At 47.2% G+C, this 18,755-nt stretch overlaps 1 protein-coding gene across 17 annotated transcripts in view; it reads left to right on the top strand.

Annotated features, from left to right (window-relative positions):
* The window catches only part of HIPK2 (homeodomain interacting protein kinase 2), a 193,158-nt gene that overhangs the window by 125,525 nt on the left and 48,878 nt on the right, over window positions 1–18,755 (top strand). For 11 of the 17 annotated variants that reach the window (XR_012007922.1, XM_072777401.1, XM_072777415.1 and 8 more), the window contains 7 exons: window positions 1,584–1,707; window positions 1,992–2,111; window positions 3,921–4,007; window positions 5,817–6,001; window positions 11,457–11,619; window positions 15,434–15,641; window positions 16,544–16,665. Coding sequence is in view for 16 of the 17 variants with exons in the window: in XM_072777401.1 (XP_072633502.1) it covers window positions 1,584–1,707; window positions 1,992–2,111; window positions 3,921–4,007; window positions 5,817–6,001; window positions 11,457–11,619; window positions 15,434–15,641; window positions 16,544–16,665 (1,009 nt within the window). In the remaining variant the exon portion in view is untranslated. The remainder of the gene's footprint in view (window positions 1–1,583; window positions 1,708–1,991; window positions 2,112–3,920; window positions 4,008–5,816; window positions 6,002–11,456; window positions 11,620–15,433; window positions 15,642–16,543; window positions 16,666–18,755) is intronic. The other 6 variants (XM_072777403.1, XM_072777416.1, XM_072777409.1 and 3 more) reach the window with 1 other exon arrangement.

Below are 18,755 nucleotides of genomic sequence, written 5' to 3'. Positions count from 1 at the left end.
TCCCATGTCAGCAAAACCTACGAGAGGCTGAAATGCCAGGCACAACCCTGGCAGCTGAAGATGCCAGCAGGGAGGGGACAGGGAAGACCATTTAAGTAGGGCCAATGGCAGCTTGCCCCCCCAACACACACACACACACACACACACACACACACACACATTAACTCCCTCCTACCACGCCTGGGAAGACCCACCCAGCCTTGGACTCTGGCAAAAGAATGTAGTGAGTGCAGACTGAGGACTGTGGCACTCTAGAAGCACCTGGCAGCAGTGCGGAGGAATCTCCAGCTCTAAGAAGTGAGGAGACTCCTTTTTACTTCTGAAAAATCAAGACTTTGTTACAAAACATGTTGGGTTTTGTTTGTTTGTTTGTTTTTCAGTGCTCTTACCTGGAGGAAAAAAGATTAGCCATGAGAGCAAATTTAAAAGAGCAAAGTGGGGAGATGCTTTTTAAGTGGGGAGAATCCAGCTCGAAGCTCCGCGACAAGTGGAGATGTTTTGACCACACTCTCGCTCCCTCCTCCCGTGCTAGCTGGGTGAAGATAACCCAGACGGTGCAGTTGCCCAGCTCCCACTGCTCCCACTCCAGGCTCCGGAAAGGGGAGGAGAGTGGCGTCCTCTGGCATTGCTTAATCAAGTGGGAAATTTACAGAGAAAACAGAAGCTGGGCTAATGCATTTCATTATCAGCAGAGCGCCTTGAGCCACAGTTTTTAAAGCTGTGTTCATACCTCATACTTTGAACCTGGTTTTCTCCAAAATGTACCCCTCCTTAATCATGACACATTCTCAGAAAAGAAAATGCACTCTGTGGTCTCCTTGGTTTTCATTACTAACTACATGTGAAAATTTCTCTTTGAATTTAGGTGGTTTCCTTCCGAAGTTCCGGCATATAACCCTGCCTATCATTTGAAGGGACATAGTCCTGCAGTTGGAAATGGGTTTAGAATGGAGTTCTGACTGGTATCCAGACTGGATTCATGAACAGGGTTCTATAATAACAATATTAGAGGACTTTTTAGGAGCCCAACTTTTTAGAAGCTGATGATAAAAAAAAAAAAATAGCGTTTCCTTATAAAAGTGTGATTCAGACTCCTTAGAGGACGGATCATTGGCTTAATGGGTATTGGATTGATCCCCTTGTTCTGGGTAGAGGCAACTTGTCTTCTGTATTACTGAAAGTAGAACATCTGCATTTCAGAATTCCTTTGTAAAAACCAGGCACTCTCTAAAGATGGGTTTTCTGGCTTTTCAGTTACAAAAGATAACTCCTGGGTCTCTCTAAAGTGGTTATTAGCTCATCTGGTTGGAGCGTAATGGTAATGAAGTTGATGGATGTGACTCCCTGTTCTAGATCCACCCTTTATCTCAGCCGGCCGTCTGACCACACTCCCTGCCGATGGGGAGCACCAGGCCCAAGACTGGGGGGAATCACTCCCACACAGTGCAAGAACCATAGGTCCTCTAGAGGGAAACAGTAATGGCACCCTGGATTTGAAAGACAGGATTTTATGTAGAGTTCATATAGAAGTAGCTGTCTGCCCCTCCAAATTGCTAATGATTTCTCCCATTCTTCCTTTTCAGGGCTCCTGAGATCATCCTTGGTTTACCATTTTGCGAGGCAATTGATATGTGGTCCCTGGGCTGTGTCATTGCTGAGCTGTTCCTGGGCTGGCCGCTCTATCCAGGAGCTTCTGAGTACGATCAGGTGGGTCCAGGTAGCTCAGGCATTCACAAGAAGCACTTCCTTTATAACATGACACGTGGATGGGGTAATAGGGTGTTTCCTTGTCTCTCAAACCTTGCTTCTCGTAACAGTGCTTTTCTTATTCCTCTCTTTCCCCTTTTTCTTCTTTCTTTCCCCTTTTTCTTCTCTTACTTCTGTCTTTCCCTATAAAGTTGTCATTTTTTCTAAAAGGCGCCAGAGCCGTTAGTACACCATATGTACAGTGACAGGAAACACCCTGACCTCATTCTCATCTTTTCTTGCAGATTCGGTATATTTCACAAACACAGGGTTTGCCAGCTGAATATTTATTAAGCGCAGGGACAAAGACAACTAGGTTTTTCAACCGTGACACAGACTCACCGTATCCCTTGTGGAGGCTGAAGGTAGGAAGAACATCCCCTGCATTCCTCACCAACACCCGACACTTAGGGAGGAAGGGCACCGTCTGATTAATGGGGAGCTATTGCCATCAGCACGTGGATCCTGGATTTCGCATTGATTCAGCCAGCATGGGAGAGGGGGTGATCGTTTTGATACATGGGATGGATGAATTTGAATGTTCAAAAGCCCCACTTTGTTTGGCCTGCTGCCCATGAAGCTCAAATCCCAAGTTCTGGTGGCTAAACTCCTGGGATTTAATCACAGTAAAAACCATGATGACTTCTTGGGTTTGTGCTGGAGAGAGAAATGAACCACCACCACCCCCCTTTAAGGAGCTCCTAATCCAAATTAAGCCTGGACGCATGTGGTGAGCCCAAGTTCTCCCCCCAACCCACTCATTCCCACCTACCCCCTGCTGTCACAAGTTCCCGCATTCCTGGTAGGACAGAATGTGGGGCCTTGAATATTGCCTGTGGCAGAGGGTCAGGGAGGAACATTTGAGCTGGACCCTAAAGGATGAAGAGGGTCTTCCAAGCAAAGAAAACAGCCTCAACCACATGGCTCTAGGGAGGGATCTGTTTGTCCCAGCCGACAGGTGGTATAGCGCACCACTGCACACCGTAAATTCTTGGGTGGTTTTACTTTAACGGAAACATATTTTGCTTTCACTTTGATCTGTGCCTAATAATTAAAATCAATGTATTTTCCTGGGAAGGAGAAAATAATGCAAGTCTTAAGTTTGTTTATGTTCATTTTAGGTGTTTCTTTTTTTGCAAGAGAGTGGGTGGGGTTTGTTTGTTGGGATTTTTTTTGTTTTTGTTTTGTTTTGCTTTGTTTTTTACATAAACCACAGATATGATTTAAAGATAAAGTGTGGCGAGTAGTTGCAGATCTAGAAAAGAGATTTGAGAGCTAAGCAAGCACTCCAAGGCTATTGAGAGGGCTGGCATTTGGCAACTATGAGAGTGAGCAGCTCTAGGTCAGGCCCAGTAAAAAGAGTTCTGGGGTGGTAGAGGGTGAGACCAGGCAGGGATAGGGTTCATTTTTATGACATAGGTGGTTCATGTTTACTTAGTTTATGCCTACTTGTCCAGCATTTCCTGGGATAGCAGAGCCTGGAGACTAGTGACTCCAGGTATGCCATCCTTGAGTGAGATTTTGAGGATTAATTACCTGTGATCCGTGGGTGCGTCTAGAAACCTTGTAGTAATTGGAGATAGCAGCTTCCTAGACCAAGACCACCAAATGTACATGCCTCGGCCCCAGGCAGACACTGGGGCCAGCTGCTGCTCCCTGGTCATGCAGCCTTGACAAACTCCTTAAGCTCGCCATTCCTCTTTCTCCCTCTAGGATATGCATTGGTCATCATCCAACCTAGAATGGTTGTGAAGTATAGTGAATGAGCTCATGTGCTTTAGAATAGTGCCTGGCATGCAGTGAGAGCCATCTGCATGAGAGTTTGAGAAATAAAATAAAATTTAAATTTATAAAACCATGCAGAAAAGGCCTCTGCTTAAACTCAGGGAGAATGAAGGCTTATCAGGATGTGGCCTATCTTGTGGGAACTCTGGATCTGATTGAGAGTGGGCCTCTGACAGGTGTTTGTGGGAAGGAAAGAAGAGAGATGAGTTAGTGTGAAGGATGAACAAAGAAAGTAATTAAGGAGCAGGTCACTTTAAGAGGAATCAAAGTGTCTTCTGAAAGGTGGGGAAAGGACCCTTCATGAGAAGCAAAAGCTCCAGGGTTTTAGTCACAGTGACAAGGAAATGATTCACATGATCAATCAATCAGCTTTTGCCTCTTTTGACCAGACACCAGATGACCATGAAGCAGAGACAGGGATTAAGTCGAAAGAAGCAAGAAAGTACATATTCAACTGTTTAGATGACATGGCCCAGGTAAGCCCCATGGGTGAGTATGCAATGTTAGCCCTTTACAAACCAAGCACAGCAAGACTTCCTGATGGCAGGTAGAAATTCACATCACTCAATTGTGGTGTTTGACCTTGACCTTGAACAATGCTATGGACTCTTAGTAAGAATACCATTGGGTTGGTGGAACATTTTCAAAACTTTACACCAGCTCTTTCAAAATAGCTTCAGTTTATTGGTTCCCATTTGTTTTTAAAAAAAAAAAAAAAGGTACTGGCCAATCTTAGCGATGTTTTCATAAGAATTCAAACTCATTAGCACACTTGAGTCTCATGCCCATGACTCAGTGTATTAATTCCCTCTGGCTGCTGTAACAAACACTACAAACTGGGTGGCTTAAGACAGCATCTATTCTCTCACAGTTCAAGAAGCTAGAAGTTCGACATTCAAGTACCCTGGGCCATACTCCCTCTGAAGGCTCTAGAGAGAAACTGGCCCAGCCCCAGCCCCAGTGTCTGCTGGCCCCTGCCATCATGGGTGTTCCCCGACATGTAGCTCCATCACCCTGACCTCTTTATCCTTCTTCATGTGGCCTTTATCCCTGAGTTTCATCCTATCTGGGCACCAAATCTCTCCTCTTTCTCTTATAAAGACACCAGTCATTGGTTTGGGACCAGCTCTGCTCCAGTATGGCCTCATTTCCACTTGATTGACATCTGCAAAGGCCCTGTTTCCAAATAAGGTCACATTCACAGGTACCAAGGATTAGCACTTAAACGTATCTTTTGCTGCCACACTGTTCAACCCACTTCAGTCAGTCTCTCTCAGCTCACTGGAGGGACCACAGGCTTTCACCTTTGTGCCCAGAGAACATTCTAGAACTTTAGCTATTTTTAGTGTAAAGACTAGTCTAAAATCAGGGCAACCCAAAGAGAGTTTTTCTTAAAAGCGATGCGAAGTAAAGCTCTCGACTCAGCACACTTCTTACTGAAGGCGAGTGTAACCAAAAGTCATGATTCTGAGTAAAGGATACTTGTCAGTTGATTAGAAGCTTAGATTCTCTGAGAAAACTGAAATTGCTTTCCAGAGCATGCCTGGGAAAATAATAGAAAGCACCACAAAACAAGTCTTTCAAAAGCTGTCATAGGCTTGCTCTTGGAAGAAATATCCTGTGTTCAGATACTCAGCTTGTCTTGGCCAGAGGGTAAGCCCAGTGACACGGGGCCTAAATTAATTCTGGCCCTTACTCGGGCACCGCCAGAGGACACATACACTGTGCATGTACAAAGAGGCCACATAGGCCTCTGCAGGTTAAATAAATAACCCTCTTGGCATTTCAGTTTTTACTACTTGGGTGTAGTTACTGTTTTTTGATTGTGGCAACATACGCATAGCATAAAACTGACCATTTTAACCATTCTTAAGTATCTAATTCAGCAGCTATCAAGTCCATTCACATTGTTATGCAACCAGGGTGAAGAAGTCTTTCCATCCTTGTGATTATTTTCAATGACGTGTGATGTGAGGTACATTTCAACTTAGCTGATCGAAGCAGGAGCAGTGCACATCCTGTTACTTCTCTGTATTTGCAAGTGTCATCAGTGGCCCGCTGCCTTCCCCACGCATGGCCTCCCTCTGCCTTTCCTGGGGAGGGAGCAGACACAGGCTGTAGGCAGTGACAGCCCACAGCAGTGGCTGCAGCAGGGCACCCACAGCCTGCTGGGGATGGGGAAGGGGCAACTGAGAGATAGGGACAGAGTCCTGGGCAGAGATAAGGGAAGTCTGGGGAGGGGGGCACAGCAGGGGTTTTGGTAACCTGTCCGGATTTCCCTCCAGGTGAACATGACAACAGATCTGGAAGGGAGTGACATGTTGGTGGAGAAGGCAGACCGGCGGGAGTTCATCGACCTGTTAAAGAAGATGCTGACCATAGATGCTGATAAGAGAATCACTCCCATCGAAACCCTGAACCACCCCTTTGTCACCATGACACACCTCCTCGATTTTCCCCACAGTACACAGTAGGTGTCTTGCTCAGTGCTTTTTACCAGAGTCAGCAAACTTCTTTAAAATATCAGATAGTAAATATCTTAGGCTTTTTGGCCTGTATGTGGCCATACAGCAGTCTCTGTCACAACCACTCAGCTCTGCCGTTAGAGCTGAAAAAAGCCGTAGACCATAAGAAACCAGTGAGTGGGACTGCATTTCAATAAAACATTATTTGTAAAAACAGGTGGCAGTCAGCTTGAGTGGCCCTGGGCTGCACTGTGCTTTACACCAAAAGGGAGGGAATGCTGGAGCCTGGGAGAGCACGAGGCGGGCTGAACCAGCCCCTGGGACCTGAGCATGAAAGGAGTGCCATCCATAGACAGCAGCGTCGATGAGGCAAAGCCCTTCCAGTGCCAGAGGTCACTCCCAGAACCATTCTGGAGTGGACTCAGTCTAGTTTGGATTTGGGTTTGTGCATTCAGCCAGCCAGCCAGTGGACTGCGAGCTGTGCCACATGCGGGTACCTTGTGGGGCAGAGCAGACGGGGCCGCTGCCCATTGGAGTTTCCAGCCTGTAGGTGAGAGAAAGGCACCTAACAGGTGATCTGCAGAGAAGCAGAGTTTTCCCAGGGAAAGTAGGCTGCAATCACGGCAGGGCAGCCAGTCCCTGACAAATGACTGCCAGAAAACGAGCAATAGGTAACCAGTGGAAAGGCCAGCAAAGGCAAGAAGGCCACTGCCAGGTGGGGACCCCCAAACATGAGCAGCAGAGGGGCTGGGGTCCCAGGGAAAGAGGAAATGGACAGGGCGCCCTGTTCATGGTTTGGGTGTTTATCCTAAGAGCAGTGGAAGTCACAGAGGACTTCTAAGCAGGGGATACGTTTAACAAAGACCTACCTGGTGCTTCATCAAGTCAGAGGAGCTTGGAGACCACGTGCCCGTCGAGGTGGGCAATGTCAAAGTTGTGGGCGGCCTGAAAGCTGTTTGAGGGGAAGCAGCAGCCAGCGTGGCAGGTTGCCGAGCTCAGGGTGGGTAGAGAGAGAACTGGGAGGGCCTAGAGGGGCCCAGGGGGCGTTCTTCTGATACAAAGAGACTGGAACAGGTCAAGGTGCTGGCAGGAAGTGTCTGCGGCAAGTGAAGGATTGCAGAGAAGGGCACAGAAGTTCCCTGAGACGCCGGGAGGGGCCAGGATTGCAAGGCCATTGTTGCCAGAAGGGGTACATGGATGTCAGCAGGCATGCCGCTGGACAAGGGGGGTCGAGGGTGTTCTTTAGGCAGCTCCTGTCTTTTGTTGAGAGCAAAATGGCTGGGGGGCTGAAGAAGTGTAGGGAAAGCCTGGGTAGTCAGGACAGGAAATGGAAGAGCAAACCCAACAGAGCAATATGGGGCAGCGGAGCATGAAGGTTGGACGTGAATAGTGTAGAGGGTAACCGGACCCCGCAGGTGAGGGCCTGGAGACGACAGACAGTTAGCTGGGGTCATCCAGGTGGGAGCTTTGCCAGGCTGCTAAGAGGAGGAGACAAACTGACAGACTTAGGACGTTGGCACTAGAGTGCTGTAATCTAAATGGTGGCTGTGGGAGGCTTAGCTGTGACAGGGAGAGGAAGCAAAGATGAAGGGGCCAGACGGGCTGAACGGTCTGATCACCTCAAAGATTGGTGGTTTTAGCAACAGCCAAAAGATCCAGAGGGGCCAAAGCGTGGCCGGGAGATAGGTGCTTGAATCTGCAGTGTGGGGAAGTGTAGTGGTTGCGGTTGCCCGGGAATGGGTGGCTGGAATCGACAGCAGGCCACTGGGATGAGAAGTAGCCGAGAGGCCAGAGCACCTGACCTCTGAAGCCTCCGCCACCGAGCAGGGCATGGGGCACCGCAGAGGACCGAGGTGGAGGACCGAGGTGCCCCAGGCTTCAGTGACTGACAGGGAGCGGTGGTGCCAGAACGGGAGGAGCGTTGGTTTGCAGGGGCTGTGGTAACAAAGCACACGGAGGGGCTGACGGGCTTAAACAGCAGTTTATTTTCTCACCATTCTAGAAGACCAAGACCAAACACCAAGATCAAGGTGTTTGACGGCACTGGTTTTTTCTCAGGCTGCTCTGCTTGGCCTGTGAATGGCCATCCCCTCCCTATGGCCTCACGGGGTCCTTCTGTTTGCATCTGTGTCCTAATTTCCTCCTCCTCCTAGGGAATTGGATTAGGGCCCAACCTGCTGGCCTCATTTTACCCCTTTCAAGATCCCCTCTCCTGATGCAGTCACATTCTGAAGTCCTGGGGCCTGAGAACTTCATGGTGTGAATTTGGGGGCACAGTCCAGCCTGTAACAGAGGGTAACAAGGGATCTCACCTTAGCCTCTCCACCTCCAGGGACCTAGGATGTGAAAGTAGCCCCCTCCCTGGATGTCTGCAGGGAGGCGCTGTGTGCTCAAGGGAGCGCCAGGTTTTAGTTAGGGTTAGGAGAACACAGGGATGCATGATGGGGCTGAGGATAAGAGACATTTGCACGTCCTGGCCGGGCCTGCCATAGCCAAACTCCGATGGAGCCGAGTCTCAAGGCTGGACTTGACCTTATCCGAAGCTGCAAGAAATGAGTGGTGCCCTCATTACCTCCTCTGATTTCAATGCTGGTCCTTATCAGTTGATGCTGAGTAAGTGAGATCATATTGCAGCAACCACATGGTGCATCTTTAAATTAAAACCATGTTTGAAACAACTGATCTCCAGTACAAAGAAGGAACTCAGACCCCTCCCTGGCAAGCCCTCTTTATAGGATATGTCCTGTTTCTGGGGTGGCATGGGTAAATCAAGGAGTCAGTCTGCACAACAGAAGGAAGGTATACTTGGTGATTTACTGAATAGGATTCCCGTGAGATCGGTCTTTTTATATTCAGGGGCCAAGTAAGACATTTGTGAAAAGGCATGGTAGGAGATGGAGTGGTGCTCTGTAGAGGGCTCCCGTTAGCCATCTGCATAGTCGATGAGACAGTCACCCACATAAAGTCAGGAGCGTAGTTGAATGACCTCAGAGCCCTGTCACATCTGGGTTCTGTTAAGGAAGCAGCAATTGAATGCTTCACTGTCCTTGGTGAAGACCAAGCGTGGAGACCATAGGCATCAGTTTCAAATTCAGAATTTGGTGTAGATCCAGGAGGATCATTAACAATTTAGAATTCAGAAAATGGGCCCCAGAAGGAAAGACAGGTCTCTGAGCACACCTAGGCTTACCTGAGAGTAGGCCTAACCTATAAGGGTCCCTAGAACTGGCTGGGAAGACTGTGAGAATTACAGGGCAAGGAGAAACCTCCAGCCCACACTGCTGAAGATCCTTGGGGCTGGGTCAGAGCTGCCCCAACATCTAGATTACCAGGTGAAAGAGACCCCACCCATTTCTCCATACCAGGGTTCTAGAGCACAAATTCCTTAAAAACCATTCTCACAGAATTAACCCAAAGTGCAAGTTGCTTGCCTGTCTTCCTGAAACTCAAAACTCAGACCATTTCAATTAGAAAATTCTGAGTCTAAAAGCTTTGGGTTGAATTGTCACAAAACCATATAATGCTTTAAAAACATTCCAATAAGAATACAAAATCCATCATTTTATTCTTTCAGCTTCCATGTGAAAGCACTTAGCAGTTTGCTTGGTACTTGGTAGATGCTCAAAACATGTTGGCATTACCAGCATTATTAGTAGTATTTTTAGCTCTTAGTTACCATAGAATAGGTTTTACTTTCTCTCCAGGGTCACAGTCGGTAAGTGTTTATTTTGTGTGCATTGTGTGGCCATTCTAAGTAGTCATTAACTCAGAAAGAAAGGCTTCTCTGAGCATGTCTGAGTTCGGAACATCTTTCATGGAAAGGATGTTTAGGGATAGCCCACAAGCACCTGCTTGGCCCAAAATATAGATTACCCATAGTATACATTTGTAATCCTTTATTTTCTTAATTTAAAGATTTTTATTTGGGATCCCTGGGTGGCACAGCGGTTTGGCGCCTGCTTTTGGCCAAGGGTGCGATCCTGGAGACCCGGGATCGAATCCCACATCGGGCTCCCGGTGCCTGGAGCCTGCTTCTCCCTCTGCCTGTGTCTCTGCCTCTCTCTCTTTCTCTCTCTGTGACTATCATAAATAAAAAATAAATAAATAAAAATAAAAAATAAATAAAGATTTTTATTTGCAAGAGAAAGAGCACACAAGCAGGGGGAGAGACAGAGGGAGAAGCAAATTCCCCACTGAGCAGAAAGCCCGATGTAGGACTCGATCCCAGGACCCTGGGATCAGGACCTGAGCCAAAGGCAGATGCTCAACCAACTGAGTCACCCAGGCACCTCTACATTTGTAATCCTAAGTAGCAGAAAATTAATATTTTATTTATATTCACTTATTATATTATTTATAATTAAAGTAAGTAGTGAGAATTGAAGTTTAAATGCTGTTTCACTATCCTGAATATTATTAGCATTTAGGAAAAGTCAGTTTAATGAGAAGACAAGTGAATGAGAAACAATGTACAAATCCCAAAGGACACTCTGTGGTGGATTTTCAAGAACTCAGTGGTTGAGGCCACTGTGGTTTTCTTTTCCTTGAGGCCAGTGGCAGCAACATTTTTATACTTTACTTTCCTAACTAGGAAATCCTAATTTTGATTCACAAGTGCAATGAAGGAAGAAAAAGAGGGAGATAAATTTTATTTCATGTAACTGGGCAAGAATGAGAAAAGCAAAAGGGAGGATGAATCAGGAGGCAAAAGAGGATGTATATGCACATGTGAAGAAACTGCTAGTAATTAACTCTTCAACTGGCTGATGACCTCTCTATCCTCTCTCAAACGTCATCCTTACTCATAAGATAGGGGCAACAATCCTCTCCCCCTCTTGTGGTTGTTGTAGGACTGAGTGAAAGGGTGCCTGCAAACACCTGCCACGGTTCTCAATAGATGGGAACCACTATTATTATTACTAGTATCACGCGCAATTCCAGTGCGGACGGACCAAGAGTGGCAACAGGGACTTGGTAGTGGGTTGGCTGATTCCTTGGCCATCCCCTAGATGGCGCCAGTGCCCCAGAAGCACAAGGAGTTGTCTTAGGTAAGATCGAGGCTGGTCAGAAGCTACTGTTTCCTGTTCCCCCATCCGAGAAACCACCCTGAAAGCTGGGAAGGAACAGTGAGGTTGGCTCAGCAGATCAGGGATCTGAGGAAGAGACGGCGAGGGCCGACAAGTCCCATCAAGTCAAGTCCATTGTGCGATGGAGAACCTCCACCCATCCTGGATGGGGAAAGGGGGAGGAAGACAGCAGGGGAAATTCATCTGCATAACCTTAACTCTTGGAAATGCAGACTTTGCGTGAGAAATCCAGGAAGTTTAGACCTAAAGTTAAGTTTCCCTGGTTGTCTTGTTTATTACATTAACTGTTCTCTCCTTTTTCTCTCCATTTTCTCCCCTTTATCCCATGTATCCTCTTCTCTTTCCCCCACGCCTCTGCCTGTTGCATGAACAGCGTCAAATCATGTTTCCAGAACATGGAGATTTGCAAGCGTCGGGTGAATATGTATGACACGGTGAACCAGAGCAAAACCCCTTTCATTACACATGTGGCCCCCAGCACATCCACCAACCTGACCATGACCTTCAACAACCAGCTGAATACTGTCCACAACCAGGTAAATACAGAGCAGAGGGGGAAGGTGGGCAAGGGTGCCAGCGAGCATCAAGAATTGTATTTTCCCTGCGAACCTAGTCAGGAGTCCAGAATTCTCCGATACCATATACAAGAGACAGTGTCATACACAAGGTTCCTCTACAGTCATATTTAACGATGTAAGCAAGTGTTTCCTTCCAAGCTTATTTCTTTGGAGAGACCTACACTCTGGATGGACTGCTGGTCCCACGGAGATGGCACCTCTTACTGTTTCCCTCTATCCCGATGTGAGAGTGATGTAAAGCCTCCTCCTGTCATGCTTTTATGTCTGACATATGTGCCTGGGGAAGAATTCTAGCACTTGAGGGGACACTGGCAATCATGCAGTTTCAGACCCCTCCCCCTTGTCCCTGCACACATGGTCTCCTCTTGGGACAGATAAAACCTGTCCTTTCTCCAAGTTACAGGGAAAACCAATTCATTAGTCTGCCACTAGAACCCCAGCAGCTGGAACCAGAGGGGACCCGGAAAGTGAGGTTTTCTTCTCACAGATTTCCAACTTCTTGCAAAAAAAAAAAAAAAAAAAAGCAGAACCCCACACCTAACAAACTGTTTAAAATATGAATTATAGGGGACCCCTGGGTGGCTTAGCGGCTTAGCACCTGCCTTCAGCCTAGGGCGTGAGCCTGGAGACCCAGGATCAAGTCCCACATCGGGCTCCCTGCATGGAGCCTGCTTCTCCCTCTGCCTGTGTCTCTGCCTCTCTTCCTCTCTGTGTCTCTCATGAATAAATTAAAAAAAAAAAACTTTAAAAAATATATGAATTATAGCCAGGAAATATTTACGGAGTGAATAACCTCCAAATCCTAGTCCAGGCTGCCTCCCTCTGACATCTAAGAGACTTTCACTTTTATTCCCAAATTCTAGTCTTAACCACTTCCCCAAAAGACTGTCCCTAGATTTTTTTCAGCCTTACTATCAGTCTGCAATGGCCTCAACATTCCTGTGTGTGTGTGTGTGTGTGTGTGTGTACACATGCACGTGCGCACACACCCCTGCGGAGGAAGGGAGTGTATATGTTCTAATCCTGAAATATGAATACCTCTGCCTGGCCCTCCACTCTCCACTCTCTTCTGACAGGTCCCCTACTGTCACTGTAGAGGCACTGACCCCAGCCTCCAGCACCACCGCATCTCCTCCTCCCCTCCCCTATTTCCAGGCCAGTCCTGCAGCACCCCGAGTTGCTGAGACCAAGCTTTTCCTCCATGGCCTCTCTCCCCCTGCCTATATCCAGGAGAGGCCACCTGGAATCTGCCCCCACCCACCCCCACCCCCCACTGGGGCCATTGGTATTCTTAAAACTCCCATTACGGGGAAGAGCTAATGCTCTCTAAGACCCAGAGTCCAGAGGAACAAACGGTCTCTCCCAGTGCCTGGCCCAGCACTCAGGCTAAGGTGTCCGTGGCCAGGTCTATGAGCTCCTTGACCAAATACCACCATGGTTTTGTCCTTCATCACCAGAACACCATTACATCAGCAGGCAGAAGGGTTTGTTTTGTTGTTTTGTTTTGTTTTTTTATTTATTTGAGAGAGAGGAGAATAGGGAGAGGGACAGGCCGACTCCATGCTGAGAGTGGACCCTGACGCGAGGCTCCATTTCACGATCCTAAGATCACAACCTGAGCCAAAATCCAGAGTCAGACACTTAACTGACTGAGCCACCCAAGCACCCCCAGATGGGTTAATATAACAGAGAAGTTCATTTAAATTGATAGTGTCAGGGAGAATTTCAGTGTGGGGCACATGGGACCCAGGCGAGACCCTGAAGCACAGAGGCCTGGAGAGAATGCTGTGGGCCGGAGGGCTTGTGTGAGTCAGCAGGAACTGCACTCATGCTCTGCGAACAGTGAGTTGACTCTGGCTGGTGCCAGGAGCACAGAGTGCAGAAGGAGATAAATTTGGAAGGGAGGTTTGGCCAAACCATGGGAAAGGAGTGCCAGAGCAAAGTGCATTTATAGTGTTTATTAGACAGTAATTGGAGATTTGGGGGCAGAGGTGGTGACATGCTCAAAGTAGTCTTTTGGAAAGAATGTTCTAGCCTCATTCCCCAAGAAGAATCGAAGGGAAAAAGTGGAGGCCAGGACTTCACTAAACAGAGTCCAGGCACCAGGGGAGAGACTTTCAGCTAAGGAAGTAGCAATTGAAGAGTGAGATTCCAGGGACAGTTCGGAGGAGGCAGCTGCAGGAGGTGGAACAGTCAAGTACCCATGTGGGAACCTGGAAGATACCAGTCCCCAAGGAGAGAAGCCCAAGGGACGGTGGGAAATGTGTGGTGGGGAGCCTCCAGGACAAGTGGGGCTGCTGGGAGGACAGAGAGGAAACATCATCAGTAACAAAACACACACCCCGCACATGTCACACGTGCATTCTCAGTCACACTACCTGGAGCCCCAGAAGAGCCACTTACTGTGACACTATGTATTTTAAAATACAAGCACGTGTGTTACCTAACGGAGTGATTACTTCCAAACAAACCAATTTACTTTGCACTAAAAATCAGTGTAAAGTCTAAGTATTAGTAAAAAAATGTAAAATGAGACTTTATCCCTTTTATCAAATTTGACATATAGACATACCCTTCCTAAAATTCTATTTCTGCATGTATCCAGGATACCCTTGCGGCTCTTTCCCCCCATAGCCTTCAGTCCGGGTAACCTCTAATAGCAAGACTTGTAGTAAACTGTTGAATTCGAAGATACTGGTGACCTCCGCCTATCTTGCTGCAGGATCAGTGTGAAGAGGCTAAGATGGGGCAAAGCCAGAGAATTCCCAATTCAGAACTGAGATTCCTTGCTTCCCGTGGAAGTTCATTCCCAAATGTCTCTTTCCAAGAGAGATAGGAGAGAGGACATAATTTCAGAGTTTATTTAACTCCTCTCCAGTTAAATTCTCCTGACCCTCCAGCATCTCTCCTTTCTGGCCTTCAGACTTTGTAGCTGAACACCAGCATAAGAACGCACCAAACTCAAACAAGAAACCCCAGGCTCAGTGGGTCCCTCTCCCTGGTGCTCTATTTCTATGGTGTGTTAATTTTCAGTAATGTGCTCTGTGGCCATCTGAGGGTATCTGTAAACAGTACTCCCCCTTAGACCTGAGCAGGAGAGCCCCTTCCAAGGCCTGTCTCAGGCTTCCTCTATGTGTATATGCTTCCATGCCAAGCTCTGGGGACCTGGGCCCCTGGGCCTACAGAGGCCTCTTCCTGGGGTCATCCTCCCAAGTACAGACTGCACCAGCAGGCCCAATGGAAGAGGAGCATGAACAGAGCTTGCACATGCAGGCTGGCAGGTCCAAATATGTGCCCCCAAAGCCCCCAATCTGTGGGACAGAGCTGGGGCAGGAGAAGGAAAGCAGGAGGTCACCTCTCACCACCACCAGCCCCCGCCCACCCCCCCCCACCCCCCGCCCATCACCACGTTCCAGTGTAGGACCCAAGGAATCCAAGAGTCCTCAACTCAAACCTGGCCTTCCAGGTTGCTTGCTGTCTTTAGAAGGACATTATGCAAGCTTCCAACTGCACTCCTGTCCAGGCCCCACAAATGTGAAGAACTGGCCTGGGTAGGAGCACCAGCGGTGACTCTATTGTGGCTGCAGGTGCCTGCTTTTCCCTGAGACTTCAGCTGTGTCTCCACTCCCCTCTGTCTTTGCTTTTTTGCTCTTGGTTTTTATTCATTTGCTCTTTTTTGAGTTCATTTATTTTAGACTCGTGTCTCCCAACATACCACCTCCCTCATTTTTTATTTTTGTTTATTTTTGTTTAATCCCCATCATTCCTTTAGGCTCCCACCTCCACCAGTGCCACTATTTCCTTAGCCAATCCCGAAGTCTCCATACTAAACTACCAATCTGCACTCTACCAGCCTTCAGCGGCGTCCATGGCTGCAGTGGCTCAGCGGAGCATGCCCCTGCAGACGGGAACAGCCCAGATCTGTGCCCGGCCTGACCCCTTCCAGCAAGCTCTCATCGTGTGTCCGCCCGGCTTCCAAGGTAAGGCTGAGCAGACACAGCCCCTCACCTGCTTCTTACCGGGGGACCTCTGGGGCACCGGTCCCCGCAGTGACGTCCCTGGACTAAAGGCTTCCTCACTCTCCTGAGAGCACTGGCATCACTGAACTGAAGGGCCCGCCTCCTGCTCTGGCCAGCCTAGAAACAATAGGACTTATGCTTCTGCACCAAGTTGTTTTTCTCCCCACCTGCTGGTGCTTTTGTCCCAGGCCCAGCTATCTGTAAATAAGCGTGCTGTTTGTGCTTTTACTGTTACGCTGATGTCAGCTTACATTTCCTCCAGTGAGCTGTCCTCTGGACGGGTTATCTATAGAGAATTGCCACTCTGGACAGCCAGCCTCGCCTCGTTCTCATGAAAAATATCAATCTGTCTGAAAAGTATCTCCCAGGCCTGTCCCCCAGATGATTCTTTAGCCATGCACCCCAACACTCTTCTCTTGAAAGTTCTAAGAAGCAGGAGTTGACTGGGTATGAAGTTACAGTGTATACAGAAAGCTCGAGTAGTTGTTTCTGCAAAGCAAACCCTACTGGTATAAGCCTGTGTGGTTGCTCAGGTTTCGAATCCGTGCCTTTCCAGTGGATTCAGGCGCTCTTCCCAACAGCCCTGGCTTTGACCTACCACAAGTGTATTTTCATGTCAGCAGCCATTTTTCTGCTGTAATTTGCCAGCAGAGCTGTTCCACTTTTGGTTTTCACAGACTCCCTAATTTGATCCTCTAGTCTTTGAAAACATTCAAAGTTGTTTTCTTGTGGCTTTTAAAATTTTAAGTTAGAAACTAAAGGGGAGATGAGACCTGCCCAGCTGGCTAGGAAGGTTCTCTGCATCCAGTGGTCTCTGACCACTCAACAACCCCTCTTCTCTCCCTTACCCGGGTCTGGAATAGGGTTGCAGGCCTCGCCCTCTAAGCACGCTGGCTATTCCGTGAGAATGGAGAATGCGGTGCCCATCGTCACTCAAGCCCCGGGAGCACAGCCTCTTCAGATCCAACCAGGTCTGCTTGCCCAGGTAATTCTTTCCTTATTATTACTGGTATTGCCATTATCCATGTTAATGTTGTTCTCAAAAGAGATAGATCTCTGCTAATTCCCTCCTCGGTGATGAGTTAGGTGCTTCAACTCATTAGAATATATCAGTAATATTCTGAATGATCCCCAGGTGAATCACCTTCCTGGGTATCTTGCTTATAATTCCAAGAAGAAATTTAGACACAGGGAGAGTCTGGGGAAATTATTATTACTATTGTAGCTTTATAATGTAAATTAATATGGGAGACACAGGTTTTAATCCTAACTCTGCTAATAACTTTGTGACCTAAGGCAAGTCAGTTAATGTTTCTTTGCCTCAAATTTCTTTCTTATAAAATAGAAATGATTTTTTTAGTGCCAAAAGGAGCCTTAGAGATTATCTCCTTATTTCATAGGAGTCAAAAAACCAGGATCACAGAAGCTGTGAGCGGGAACCTTCCTTATCCGTTCACATAGGTACTCCAGTGGTAGAATGAGAACACAGAGGTGAAATTGGTTGAAAATGTGTCAAGTGTTGTGGAAACTTAAGGTGACAGAGTGACACAATGATAATAGTAATCAATCCTTAATGGCACTCGAACAAATACATCATCATTATGCCAGACACTTTATAGTTGTTAATTGATTTAATCCCCACAACAGCAAGATAAGTAAGGTATTTGTTTCCAGTTGACAAACAGGGGAAATGTGCACAATCCCTGGCTCAGAGTCCCACGACAGTCAGGTGACAGAACCAGGACACCAACCCTGGAGTCTGATGCTGGCATCTGTGTTCAACCACCAGGCTATACTGTTTCTACATAATCATTTCCATCACTGGGCAGCAAGGACAGCTTAACCTAAATGTTGTTAGTTTGAAGGCACACTTATTTTAAAACAAGGTAGGTTCCCAAAGCCTTTTCTCAAAGTGTTCCTACAGACACTTTATTTATGGTATCTTATGTTGAACCAGAAGTTTGGGGTTTTAATTTTTTTTAAATATTTTATTTATTTATTCATGAAAGACACAGGTAGAGAGAGAGGCAGAGACACAGGCAGAGGGAGAAGCAGGCTCCATGCAGGGAGCCTGACGTGGGACTCGATCCTGGGTCTCCAGGATCACACCCTGGGCTGAAGGCGGCACTAAACCGCTGAGCCACCAGGGCTGCCCAGGGGTTTTAATTTTAATAATGGAATTGCATAGGTCTGTCTGGGCTCTCTATTCCATTGGTCTTTCTAATGTCTTGCTGTCTTAACTATTACAACTAACACATGTTTTGTGGTCTGGTAGGGAAAGTCCTATTCCCACTTCATTCTTCAAAATTTCCCTGCTATCCTTGTCTCTTCATTTCCATATGAATTTAACCATCACTTTTTTTTTTTAAGATTTTATTAGAGAATGGGGGAGGAGGAGGGGCAGAGGGAAAGGAAGAAGCAGACTCCTCACTGAGCAAGGAGCCCAATGAGGGACTCGATCCTAGGACTCTGAGATCATGACTGAGCTGAAGGCAGACGCTTAACCAACTGAGCCACCCAGGCGCCTCTAACCGTCACTCTTACAAACAAAACAAGCACTGGCTCAGAATCACACAGCAGTTAGCAACTGTCTTCAAAACAAAAAGCCCTGATGTGTATTTGCCGGGCTTGGGATAAATTTATATTTACTTGAGGAAAAGCTGACATCCTTACAGTATTCAGTAATTTCATGCATGAACACAGCATAACTATATTTATCTTGTACTCTTTTCATTAAAGGTTTCTTTTGTTGGAATAGCTGTGAAATATTTTACAGGTTTTGTTGCTATTAATAATTTTATTAATTTTATTTTCCAATTATCTGTTTTTGGTTTCTAGGATGAAACCTGACCTTGGCCTATTGAGTTTGTTATCTAGTAGTCCTTTTACGGTTTTATTTAGGGGTGTGTCTGTGGCTCAGTTGGTTAGGCATCTGCCTACAGCTCAGTCCTGATCTCTAGGTCCTGGGATCAAGCCCTGCATCTGGCTCGCTGCTCAGCCGGGAGCCTGCTTTTCCCTCTCCTTTTGCCCCTCCCCTTCTCAAATAAATATTTTTAAAAATAAAATACTTTGAGA

This window comes from Canis lupus, chromosome 15 (assembly GCF_048164855.1).
Source record: "Canis lupus baileyi chromosome 15, mCanLup2.hap1, whole genome shotgun sequence".
Lineage (NCBI taxonomy): Eukaryota > Metazoa > Chordata > Mammalia > Carnivora > Canidae > Canis > Canis lupus.
The sequence above is the reverse complement of the archived record's forward strand: the minus strand, read 5'-3'. Positions and strand labels throughout refer to the sequence as shown.